The sequence below is a fragment of the Pinus tabuliformis genome, chromosome X (assembly GCF_031772625.1).
Source record: "Pinus tabuliformis cultivar Carrire ecotype Pingquan chromosome X, CPIR1, whole genome shotgun sequence".
In the NCBI taxonomy this organism is placed as follows: domain Eukaryota; kingdom Viridiplantae; phylum Streptophyta; class Pinopsida; order Pinales; family Pinaceae; genus Pinus; species Pinus tabuliformis.
Window position 1 is genome coordinate 75136534 of NC_142308.1, and position 13370 is coordinate 75149903.

Below are 13370 nucleotides of genomic sequence, written 5' to 3' on the forward strand. Positions count from 1 at the left end.
AATGATTTATGTGGTAGAAATAAATGAAACCTTCAACCTATATCAACCACATTTAATTAATTAAATATGGTTGTGCTAATTATATTAAATGAAAACCAACTACAAAATTTTCAAAACTTTTATATAATTTTAAATAAATCATTAATTACCAATCAATATTAACACTAACAACTTAGAAATACACATCCATTCCGTTATTATGACAGAACTCCAGAATTCAATACCCAAAGAAATTGCAAGCCTTATTTGTTATGCTATAGAGCCACAAAAAAGCAATATATACCCACAATTGAATCTAAACAAATCCATTATCCTACAAGTATATACTGCCACAAACATTTATAACTATATACTGCCCCAAACATTTATAACTCTATAACCTAACAAATAAGACTCGCCCAAAAATACAACTGTACTTCTACTTTTTGGTAGAGAAAAAAGACAACCCCTTATATGATGTGAAGCGCAAAAGAACAGCCCTATAGCTGCTTTGAAGATTCTCATTGAAGCAACAACGCTATCTCCCACTTAGTGGAGATGCGATATCAAAATCGGAAGCGCATATATTATAAGCTAAAGTTTGCTTTTGCATTATTAAGTGGAAATTAACAAATCTCCATTATTTATGGAGGAGGAATTTGATCATAGTTTGAATTCCTACACACATTCGGCTGTAGTAGTTTAGTAGTAGCTTTATTGCCCACACACATCCACGTAAGGCCATGGCTTCAGAAGCACAATCGACTTAATTCTCTGCTGCATATTTTATACGATTTCCCAAATAGTTTCCCACAAGCATCATCGACTCAATTCTCTGCAACATACTTTATAAGATTTCCGAAATAGTTTTCGAAATCTATAATGAGAGCGCATTAGATTTCAACATCCCAGATGTCACAGGTGCTCCCTTCAAGCCTGTACATAATCTTATAGAATCATAGTTTATTGATTTACTGTTAAAAAAATAATCCGAAAAGTATGGAGGCAATAGTAAACCCAGATCTTAATTAGACTTCCTGCAGTTATTGCGGATTTGTCCGCTGGTACCAGTGAGGGGTTTGATATTACCCATTTTCACCATGGCAGATGCGAAGTCCCTAAAGAAGTTGTTCTGACTAGTGCTGTAGGTAGTGACCTGAGAATCTGTAGCACCTCCATTAAAAAGCTGCTGATCGGAGTGGAGAAGTCCCTTTTTGTTTCTCAAATTGCTGTAATAGTTCTTGTCGAATTTGGTAGGGGTGGCCAAATCCAAAGGCGAGAGGGTGCTGTCCCCACCAGCGCTTGGGCAGTTTGCCTTCACAGACGTGGCGAACGAAGCGTCAATGTTGGATTCGCTGTAGATGCGACTTCTGAATACAGTGCACCGAGCTTGCCCAATTGTATGTGCACCTGCAGTAATACCAGTATAGATTTATTTTAAATACCTATTTATTGTAAGTTTAGAGAGATCCAATTTAATGTGAATTTTCTTTTATTTTGATTAAAATAATAGAATTTTAATTTTGATAAAAATTATAAAATTACACATTATACTAAAATGTAAAATGAACTTTTCTACTTATAAATTGCATAACCACTCTTACAAATTAATATGTAAAAATTCTTTGCAGAAAATTACAATTCACAAATCACAAGGCAATCAGATGGAAAAATGATAGCATGAGTGATATTCTACCTGAGAGTGCTACGAGATCCTTGGTAGAAAGACCGTGACCTTGAAAAGATGAGATGAGTGCGCTGAGATTGGAAGTGGGAGCCGGGAGGTTGTTGTTTGCAGCGCTTAAACTCGCAGTCGCGGAGTCTCGCCTTCCCAACAGTACTGTCCATGTTGGGCCTCCCAGCTAACAAATTGCAATCATACACGACAAAAAAACGTGATGAAAAATGCGGTTGTATTTACGAAAGTTAAAGAAATGGAAAAGAGAAGAAAAGAATTCATGATTACCGCGACGACTGAATCGCGCGCAGCGATGGCAACGATATCTGCACACGACACGACACCACTGCAGGCTGCTTCCACTTGAGTTTTAATGGTGTCTATTACGTCGAATCCTCTCACGGAATTATTATTTGGGGCTGCAGTCTTTTCTCCTGTAAACGTGGAGTTGTCATCCAATAGTATGGAGCCATCGCAACCCTGAAGAAAACCCAAACCAAAAATCAAGACTGCAGATAAATCAAAAGGGGCCTGAGATGGCGCAATTCAACCAAATCCAACGACACAGTTATGAATTTTGTTCTTACATTGACGAAGCAATCGTGGAAGTGAAGGCGGAGCAAGGATGCCCCCATCCTTTTCTCTTTGGCCACCGCTTGCTTGACTGCGGCTTGCACTATCGACAGAGCCCTCGGGCACGATTTGTTATAAAATGTTGAGGTCAGCTGCCCATGCCCAATGTTAATAATGGAGCATATAATCAACATTACTATGACAATTCCCTTCATGCTTTGAAACCGAGCAGAAAATACAGTGGAATTTAATAGAATTGAAAGAGGAATGGAAATGAACGGGGGAAGACGGTGTGGGAAGACTTCAGAATTGGGGGCTTCTTATACAAGTGGGAGTCGACGAAGGAAATATCTTTTTGCAATGGAGTCAACCTGACAGACGACCAGCAAAGAATATCAAGTCGTTTTGTAATGGAAAAAAGTGAGGGCACTTATTGCCTAAGCCCAAAAATTATGTATGGCATGTGTGAACTGCTCCAACATGCCGAAATTTTCAAACGCGTTTGACCCACATCCATGTGCAGGTCAAAGTCTGTATACATTCTATCCAATCAGTCATGCGCGTGACTCGATAATGGAATATAGGGGAACCATCCATTGCCGGTGTCTTCGGTGAAGCTTCAGGGTTTTCTGGTTGGTGTTGATGGCGAGGGCTCAAGATTTCAGACTTAGATGGGTAAGTTTAAGTTTAGTTCAGTTGTTTTCCAGATTAAATCAGTATTTCAAAATGAGAATTAATGATTGAGAGTTCGATTCTGGAGTTCAATTGAAAGCCCAAAAAATATCGGTTAGAGTTAGAAAGAGAACATCTAAAGATGAGATTGAGATTTCGATTCTGGAGTTGAATGAAAACCCAAAAATTGTTTGTTAGAGAGTTAAAAAGAAAGTGTAAAGCTAAGAATAATTGGTTAGAGAGTTCAAAGGAGAACAATAAAGATAAGACTTCAATGAAATCATTGGTTAGAGTAACCTCTAAAGATAAAAATTTATTGGTTAAAGCTAAGTTGAGACTTCAATTTATTGGTTAAAGTTAAAAGTGATTGGTTTAAGAGTTAAGACTTGAATTTATTGCTTAAAGTTAAAAGCGATTGGTTTAAAGAGTTAAGACTGGAACATTTAAATATAAAAGTTAGGTTTTAAAATTTAAAAGGATGGGTTAAAGAGTTAAGGTTAAAAATTAGTGGTTTAAACTTTAAACAGTAAAAATTAGAAAATCTAAAAATAAAAATTAAATTTTAAAATTTTGAATTAAAAATTTAAAAATAAAAGGTAAGAAAAGAAAAAAGAATTAGATTAGTATATTTATAATAGTTGGAAGGAAATATTGTTATCTTTGTCATTATTAGTTTTTAATTTTGGTAAATAATAAGAATAATTTTAATAGGATAATTTGAAAATTTCTTGTTAAGAGTTAAATAGTTTCTTAAAATAACAACAATATGTATATTTCATATATATATAAAGAACCTATCATGATTTTTTCTCAAAAATAAATATAGTAATATCTTAAAGCTATGTTAATTAGATGTATATTTGATGTTTGGAAAGAAAGATTATTATTTTCGCAACCCAAAACTAATTACTACAAATAAGATGATGAACTTTGATGTAAGAATTTGTTATTGATATAATAATATCAAATTTTATTGTTGAGAATAAATAATCTTTTAAAAATTAAAATATTTTTATTTCTCATCTAAAATATATAAATACATGACGATAAAAATATTTACAAATATGTAAGCCTTGTAGTAGCACAATTGACCAAAAAAAAATATTAACAAACTTTTGTGTATCCAAATGTGTCTATCTAAATATCACACAATTCAAAAAAAACATAAAAAAAACATATTAACAAACCCTTGTCTATCTAAAACCCTTGTCTATCTAAATATAACCTAATTGACCAAAAAACATATTGACCAGCAATCCCTTCTCTATCTTAGTAATAAAAATTGAATCGTCAAATTCATATCTCACCAACTAAACTTAAAAACATATATGATGCGCGTTCTCAAAACTAATAATACCTCATCCAGCCAATACAAATTTAGATGCTGAAATCAAAGTGCAATTTGACTACGATAAATTATATAAACATAAAATAAGCATTTTCTTTTTATTTAACTTCTTTGATTTTATTTTTATTGTTACATCGAAAAGGAAAAAGGACAGGCAACTTGATGATGAAGACGACTTGAATGACTAACCTGGCAGCTTCCTCTCGTCTACGATCTACTTATCAAAGGTAAAAAGGAGATTCCCGTGTCCTTAAAGCGGCCGCCCTTGACGAATGTTTGAGAGCTTTGAATCACACGTCACGTCTAGAATTAGTGCGATGGATTTTGGTTTCCGGTTGCCTTTACAACCAAGCCATTTTCCTAAATGGAGAAAAGAGGAATGCTTTGAAATTGGATCATGATTGGAATGTTTTGCTGGGTAGAGATGTTTATGATCATAAATGGAATTATAAAAATAAATAAAATTATATATATATATATATAGATATATGATTTTTATTGTAATAGTATTTGAGAAAAGTTAAAGTAGGTTCATAGTCATTTGAAATTTTTTTTCTAGATGGAAACTAAATTTGCTATAAAAATTATTATTCCAAATGGCTTCAGATATTTGTTTGAGTGGGAATTTATTTAAGAAACTAGAAAATAAAGAAAAATTATAACTAATAGCAGAATTTCCAACATATTCATGTAAAAATGAAAAGAGCTAGTGTATAAAACATGTATTAATCAATAGGGGAGTTCACTTGGCAAGGGGCTCTCATAAATTCTACGACATTGAACCAAAACATTTCCCATGACAAATTTTAATCTCCAATGCCAGTGTACAATGTGCATGTACTAGGTATGTCTAGAATGGGTATTCCCTATGTTCAAAATCCATTGATTTAGATTATCCTCCACCTCTAAAGCCGACATGAAATGACATTCAACATGGGCTTACTCCTCTATAATCTCCATTTCTTCTTTGGAGTCTAGCATGTTGTGGTCCCAGTAGTGACTCACTAAATCTTCAACACGAGGTTTAGTACACATATGAGTGGGATCCCTTCTTCGACTGTATTCTCATCCAAATTGGCAGTGGCCACAACAAGTTATTGCTGAAGACAAGGGTGAGATAGGGACAATGAGAATGAAGTGTTTTATAGGGAAGAATAACAACAAACTCCAAATAGCTCATTTTTGCAAGCAAAGAAAAATCTTGAAGAGAGGGGTGAGGGTCTAGGTTTTGAGAGAGCATAAGGAAGAAGAGATGGGAGGACTAGGGTTAGGAACTAGTGAGAAGGAGATTTGAAACAAGGACCTAGAGGGAATATAAAGGGATTGCAACCCTAAAAAACACTGAGAAACACGTGAAACTATAGAAAAAGTATAGAGGCCCTAGGTAACTTACCCAAGTAAAGAGCTCATGATGAAGACTAGTGATGATTTTAGAGCTTAGGGTACCTATTGGCTATAGATTTAAAGAGAACCATTTTGTATATGAAACCAAGCCCACCCAAACCACAATAATGCTTATACATTGGATGGATCATTAAATGATTCAAGGGATGGTTGAAATGAATGACCTTATTCACTCTATTGTTGGCTATCATGTGTGACCAATAACATGTCCATGTACCCATGTATTCGTAAGTGATGGAATAGACATAGGTGGTGAACACTCCATTCTAGGGATCTTAACTGGGGCCATCCTTCATAATCACCCGCAATGGGGATTTTATCTTCTTATATTTTATTCCCCAATGAAATTTATTTTCACTGTCTATGTGTGTGCGTATGTACGCTACCCAAGCCACAATAATTCTTATATATGTGTGCCACTCAATTCTAAATAATGCCTAAATATAGGATGTGTTAGCACTACTAGCTTGTAATAGACACATGCAAACACATGTGAAGAAATATGAAGCAAGAAAATAGTAATCATTTAACCCCTAAAGGGAGGGTTCTATTGAATTAAACCATCCTTTATGCTACATTTTAAGTAAAAATGGTCCCATATATAACTATAGGTGACCATAGTTACTCGATTAGTTCAACCAACTCTATAACTATCTTTTATCCCTAACTTCCCTCATTTCTTGTATCACAACTCAGAGTTACTCCAACATACAATTCCTTAATGAGCATTAGATTTTAAACTTTTGTGGTTTTCTTTTTGAGAGAGATCATTCAGATTTTCCATAGTAGAGTATGAATTTTGTTGACGTTTCGAATCCCAAAGAGGATCCATCATCAAGACAGAGAATGAAAGATAAAATAGCTAAAGAAGAGAAGTAATAAATAGATAAAATATGAACATTTATTTAATGAGTACTTTTGATCTTAATATGCATTCTTCAACTGTCTTTGAACTAGTTTTTCTTCATCTTCATTGCCAAATATCTTTGTCTTTACTACTCTTTGTTTTCATCTTGTGTGTTCTACAATATTTGGACATTCAAGATTCTTCATCCTTCATATTCTTCAATTTTCATTTTATACCTATGAAAACATAAACAATTTCATCCCTATACCATGACCAATCATTAATTGGGGTTTTCTTTGGATTGCCTACAACCACATCTTCAGTTTTTTTTTTTATTTCACCAATAAGCATTAAACTTATGGGCTTTCACATTGGCTCCCTTAACTATCACATTCCTCAAGACATGAAGTAATTTTTTCTTTCCACAAACATCACATCCCATTAATTGATTTATGTGGTTTATTCTTACCACAAACATCAATGGGTTTCACCAAAAACCTTCCTTTACAAAGTGTTTCTTAGAGTACCATGACATTTTCAATATAACAGATTTTGGGAGTGTACATGCCTCATTAGGCTTACATCATCAATGATTTACATACATAGAATTCAAATTTCCATACATGCCAATCTAGCCCTTATACAAATTTCCTTTTCACATACAAATATTATTTAGATAGGACCATTGGACTACTTACGGATGTCTTTTCTGGAGTCACTACATCTTCATTCTCTTATTTCTTCTTCCCTTAAATTTTTACCTTATTTATTTCTTCTTTATGACTTCATCATTCACTTTCCATACTACTACATTGTTCTCAAATATTTTCTTCTTTCATATTTCCATTCTCTTTGCTATTGGATCATTTTTTTCTCGAGTCGCTACATCTTCATTCTCATATTTCTTCTTCCCATACCTTTTTACCTTATATATTTTTGCTTTATGAGTTCATCATTCATTTTTCCATGCTACTACGTCATTCTATAACATCATCTTCTTTCATATTTACATTCTCTTTGCTATTGCATCATTCTCTCTGTCAGCATCTTCTTTCACCATCTCATTCTCTTTGTTGTTTCATTATTATCTCTACCATCAATTTTTTTCTTCATGCCATCCTGTTGTTATTCATCATTATCACTATCAACATCTTCTTCCATTATTAACTTATTCCTCATGGAGTCTATTTCTTCATTTTTGTACCTATATAGGATATGTTACTTCTTCCTACATCATTATTGTCCATATAGAAATTTGAAGTGGTCTAAGTTTTGTAGCTTTCATGACACCTCTAGAATTTGGATCATTTTTGTCAAGTGCATAGACTAGACCATTGGAATTTGGATACTATATTAATAAACTCAAGGAATAAATCATAGAGCACAAAGAAAGATTAATTTGAGTCTCCTCACAAGAACACATAATTATTCAAATACTTTTATTTACTCAAAATTTAATGTTACATAAAAAATATGAATCTATGAATGGTGTTCTCAGAGTACTTGAAATTCCCACTTTGTTACACAATAATACCACATGTAATAACCAAACACCCTTGCTAACTCAGAAAGTAGGAAATCACACACTCTAAAAATTGTGCAACAATCAAAACCACCACCAACAGCGTAAGAGCAAAGAGCCAAAAATGAACCTCCAAAAATCCAATAAGCACCAAGAAAAAGAAAAATTACCCCATTATTCTATGTGCCCACAATGTATTATCACAGTGCTGACCTCTTCACATTCCAATGGAAATATTCCATTCCTCGCGTTGTTGGCTTCTCCGACTTCCTAAACTTAACTCATTCACTTCCTCTCAACGTGCAAACAAACCAAATTTATAACTTATGTCCCATTTGATGTAGCGGGTCTAGTAACAAGTGTCTTGTATCTTCATAGCTAAATAATTACGATTTTTGATACGTCAGTAACTCCACACAGCAGGAGTATCAACATGCAGTCATGGGAGTGTCAAAAATTCGTAAGTACTCATTTCTTTGATAAAATACATGTATGGGAGTAAAAGAAACTATCAACTAGGTGTATCAACAACTAACATAATAGTTGCATCAACAACTTAAAACACATGTGAGTAACAAAACTTATTCCTAACGCAACATAAGCTTGTTTTTGGTTGATGAGGATTGTTTAAAGCCAAGGATGCTCATGCATTAGACACCCTTGGTAAGAAAATATGAGCTACCATCTCATGTGGTATTTCCTTCAAAGACAAAGATTGAAGTCGCTTGTAGGCATTCTAGTTATTGTTTAGTCACCAAAAACACATCTTCAAATCCCCTATTCTTCCATTTGACCAAATAATCTAGGTACTCCCTACTGTGAGTCTTCTTTCCAACCTTGGTCCCTATAATTTCATCAACTTATTAAACAAGTTTGACTAGCAACTATTCCTTCCACTCAATAGGTGTACCTATCTCTTCGTTATTTTCTCCTTCATGGAACTCATATAGATTAGCCACATTGAATATTGGATATATATCCAAGTCTCTCGGTAACTCTATCTTATAGGTGTTTTCAAAAAATTTTGAACAATTCTACAAGCACTTATTTTCTCGTATTTTAGCTTGTTGTAGGTACCCCTAGGAAATCTCTCTTTTTGTAGATGCACCATTACCAGTTCTCCTTCAACAAAAAACTTTGCTCTTCTTTCTAAATCTACCGTCTCCTTGCACCTATAATTACTCTCATGTAATCGCTTCTTCACCTATTCATGTATGAACTACAAGCTATCAGAAAAATCACTTGCATTAGTACTCTTCCTTTCCTACAAATTTGGAAACTCTAACAAGTCCAAAATACCTTTCATTGACTGCCCATAAGGTATATGAAGTGGAATCTTAACAACATACCTATTTACATAATCATTCTATGCAAAGTATGCCTACGCCAAGACCATATCCGAGTAGTTGGGATTTTTAGCACTCAAACTTCTCGACAAGTTCCCAAGACTCATTTTCACTACTTCATTTTGTCCATCTATATGTTGATGATAGCCTAGACTATATAAGAATTGAGATCCCATCTTCTTTCACAAAATCCTCCAAAAGTGACCAAAAAATCTTGTATCTTTTTTTCAAATAATGATTCCTGGCAACCCATGAAGTCTAACTACTTCTTTAAAGAATAAAACAACCACTGCAGTAGAATCACTTTCCCTCATAGATGCTATGAAATGTGACATCTTCAAAAAAATATCTACAACAACCATCATTGAACCATACATCCTTTGGGTCCTTGGAAACCCCAAGACAAAGTCCATTCTCACATCTTCCCACGGTATTTCTTGTACTCACAATGGAGTATACAAACTTGTATTTTGACTTCTCCCCTTAGCTAGTTGACAAACTCTAGAACACTCAATAGAATTTTTGACATACTTGTTGATGCTAGGCTAAAAATAAATCTCTTTTACTAATGTTGTGGTATTATCCATGCCAAAATGTCAACCTAAGGCTCCACCATGTAGCTCCTTAATAAGATTCAACAACATTGACCCTTGAGGAATGCACAATTACTGATTTTTAAATAAAAAGCCTTCTTTCATATGGTAGTAATAACATAGTCCTATCGACACACCAAGGCACCTTACGAGTTGTCCAAGCTTCTCCAAAATTGACATCATACAACTCATTCATGCTTTCCATCCCCTCCACTTATACTAAAAAAGTGTTAAGAACACTCTCCTACTTAAGGCATTTGCAACTTTGCATGAATTCGACCCCTTTAGAATGCCTTTGATTCAACTTACCTTGAATTTTGATATATTGTAATGCCTTATGATCAATAATCAAGACAAATTCCTTAGGAAACAAATAATGTCTCCACTTCTTCAAATCCTACACAATAGCATACAATTCTTGATCATATATGGAATACTTCTTCTTAGCTCCATTCAACTTCTCACTGAGGAATTCTATTGGCATATATTCTTGACATAAAACTACTCCAATCGATGTCCCACTTGTATCACAATCAACTTGGAATAATTTATCAAAGTTTGGAAGTGGCAAAGAAGGTTTCTCTATCACATTCTTTTTCACATTTACAGATGCCTTTCCTGCTACTCTTGTCCATTAAAAATTTCCTTTATTCATGCACTCAGTAAGAGGTGAAAAAAAATGGTTGAAATTACTACAAAATCTATGGAAGAATCTTGTGAATCCATAAAATCTCCTCACCTCAAAAGTAGAATTAAGTTTTCTCCATTGAAAGATAACAATCACCTTCTCAAAATCCATCTTCAAACCTTCCTTGGAAATAAAAAAAATCCAAAGTGCACTAACTCATCCTACATGGATGTACATTTCTTCAAGTTGCAAAGTAATTTCTCTTCCTTCAACCACTGAGACACTTGTTTTACATGTTCCAAGTGCTCCTCTTTGTTTTTGCTAAAAATTAAAATGTCATTCAAGTGTACGACAACAAATTTTCCCAAAAACAGTTTCAAGACCTCATTCATGAGCCTCATGAATGTGTTACAACATTATTTATTCCAAATTTCATAACCAACCATTTAAAAACTCCATCCATAATCTTGAAAATAATCTTCCACTCATCACCTTCCATGATCCGGATTTCATGATAACTTCTCTTCAAGTCTATCTTTGTGAAATATGCAACCCCACCCAAACAATCCATAATATCCTCCATCCTTGCTAAGGTAAACGAATGCTTGATGGTTGTCCTATTATTGGCTCTAGAATATGTACATATTCTCCATTCACCTATATTCTTTGGAGTCATTATTGTTGGTACAACACAGAAACTCAAACTTTCTCTTATCAATCCTCTCTGAAGAAGATCTTATAGCTTCTTATTTACTTCCCCATTTGCTGCTGGAGTCATCCTGTAAGGTGCCTTGTTTGGTAAGCTCGATTTGGGAATTAAGTCAATATAATGAGAAATACTTCTCACAGGAGGTAGACTCTTTTTCAATTCATCAATAATAATATCCTTGAGTTCATCTAACAAGGATTTAGTTTCAGTTAGTATGGTTTCTAATTTCAATTCCTCTGACATAGCCTTTGGAATCAGTGCTAAACACAATTTTTCCTTTCATTCCTCATGTACAAACTCCTTGGTTTAACACAACATGATCGTGTTGTTACAAGTGCTAGTACTTCCATAACTTCTTGTTGTTACAACTACATTATTTAGTATTAGAGTGAGTTTGTATTGTTGTCCATCTTTCCTGAACTCATATGTATTTTCTCGACCATCATGGTGAACTTGTCTGCTAAATAACCACAATATTCCGAGAAGCATGTGGTAGGTGTCCATGTAAACCACATCACATAGTAATTGTTCCTGAAGACTACCGATTTGAAAATTCACCAAACATTACTCAGTCACAACCACCTATTCCCCTTTTGTAACCATGAGACTTTGTAAGGATTTGCTTCGACTAAATTCTTGAGTTTCCATTTGTGTATGACTTTAGTGGAAACTAAATTATTTGTAATTCCACCATGTATAACCAAATTCCAACACATTCCTTGGACCTTACATTTATTTTTGAAAACTTTCCTTCTTCGTTCTCATTCTTCCACTGTCTTTTTCTCAGGCTTGAACTACACTCTATGAAAAATAAAATTTTCTCCCTATTCTTATTGAAGCACGGTCACATTTTCTCCAGAAATAGAAGCTTAATCGGTTTGTGTAACTTCTGTTCTGGCATCACTTCTTCTCCCTGAACATTTTCCTTCTGGGAGCTCATATTTATTGTGTCCTTCCATTCCACAACAAGAACAAGTAATTACATACTTTCACTTTCCTCTTCTTGGACTCCTGCTATCTCTTCCAACACTATTTCCACCTCTTCCACCTTGAACAGTCATGGATTCTTCTTTCTTTTCGCTGATTCTAGTAGTCCATGATCCAAAATGGATCCAAAACACCCTCTAAGTATTCAAAATCCAAAAAACCATTGCAAAAGAAGAATATTTAGAAATATAGGATTACACTATCGGGAGGCACAAACATGAAGAAATGACCAAAAACAGAGCTATCGGCAGCTTGAATAGTGATGCACAGGAGCCGTGGGATCTGGCCGATCAACGGTCTAGATCAGATCAGAAAATTGAAATCGGCGGTGACAGGTGGAGGCTATCGGAGGTTACTATGTGGAAAATGCGACAGTGATCAGCGGGGTCAACGAGGACCATCGATCAAGCGTGTAGATCGACAGCCCAAGTTGCATCGCAATATCACATTGGAGCTACACAGACGAGCGAGACTCTATATATCTATATATATATATATATATATATATATATGCAATGCTATAGTTGGACCCGATAGAGTTATAAATGATATTCCATATATTTTGAGTTCCGTAAAATGGCATTTTTCTATGTATTTTCACATTTTCGTTAAATAAACGAAAAGCGAAGGGAATGCGCTGATGCGATGAAACCGGACCTGAAAGGGTTTATGAATGCATATGTATAATATTTCAAGTCCACATAAAGCCATTTTTGTAATATTTTCAATGTTTTTAATGTATTTTAAAATACAAAGGGAAAACAAGGAATGGGCACTTGCGACATGCGATAAGCGATTTCAGGCGCACCTGATAGGAGTATAAAGCGGATTTAAGGACTTTTGAAGTCCGAAAAACTTTGTTTTGGCAGATTTTTCCCATGTTTGAATGTATTTCTCTGTGTAAACAGAGAATAGCTATTTTGGGGATTTCGAAGGCTCGATGGATTCCTCTGTTACAGAATAGGTGACCACCATCCTTGAAGGCGTTTAGCAATGTTTGCTAATGCTTAGAGGGGGATTTGAGCAGAGAGAGGCCGGGAGCAAGAGAGCTCGAGAAGAGGAAACGAACAGATAGCATCGATTG

General features: G+C 34.6%; 1 protein-coding gene across 1 annotated transcript; it reads right to left on the minus strand.

Annotated features, from left to right (window-relative positions):
* Positions 1–473: 473 nt before the first annotated feature.
* Positions 474–2597, minus strand: LOC149138436 (cationic peroxidase 1-like). Its single transcript, XM_089448477.1, has 4 exons — positions 2245–2597; positions 1946–2137; positions 1676–1841; positions 474–1389 (listed from the first exon to the last, which is right to left on the minus strand). The coding sequence occupies exons 1-4, from the start codon at positions 2443–2445 to the stop codon at positions 1004–1006; spliced, it is 945 nt and encodes a 314-aa protein (XP_089304603.1). The 5' UTR covers positions 2446–2597; the 3' UTR covers positions 474–1003.
* Positions 2598–13370: the final 10773 nt, after the last annotated feature.

What these genes read in the sequence shown, in the direction of transcription:
- LOC149138436 (XM_089448477.1), bottom strand. Translation starts at nt 2,445, where the DNA reads ATGAAGGGAATTGTCATAGTAATGTTGATTATATGCTCCATTATTAAC. An exon ending in TCCACGATTGCTTCGTCAAT is followed by an intron (nt 2,138 to 2,244) that starts GTAAGAACAAAA and finishes GGTTTTCTTCAG; the next exon opens with GGTTGCGATGGCTCCATACT. An exon ending in GGATCTCGTAGCACTCTCAG is followed by an intron (nt 1,390 to 1,675) that starts GTAGAATATCAC and finishes GTATTACTGCAG; the next exon opens with GTGCACATACAATTGGGCAA.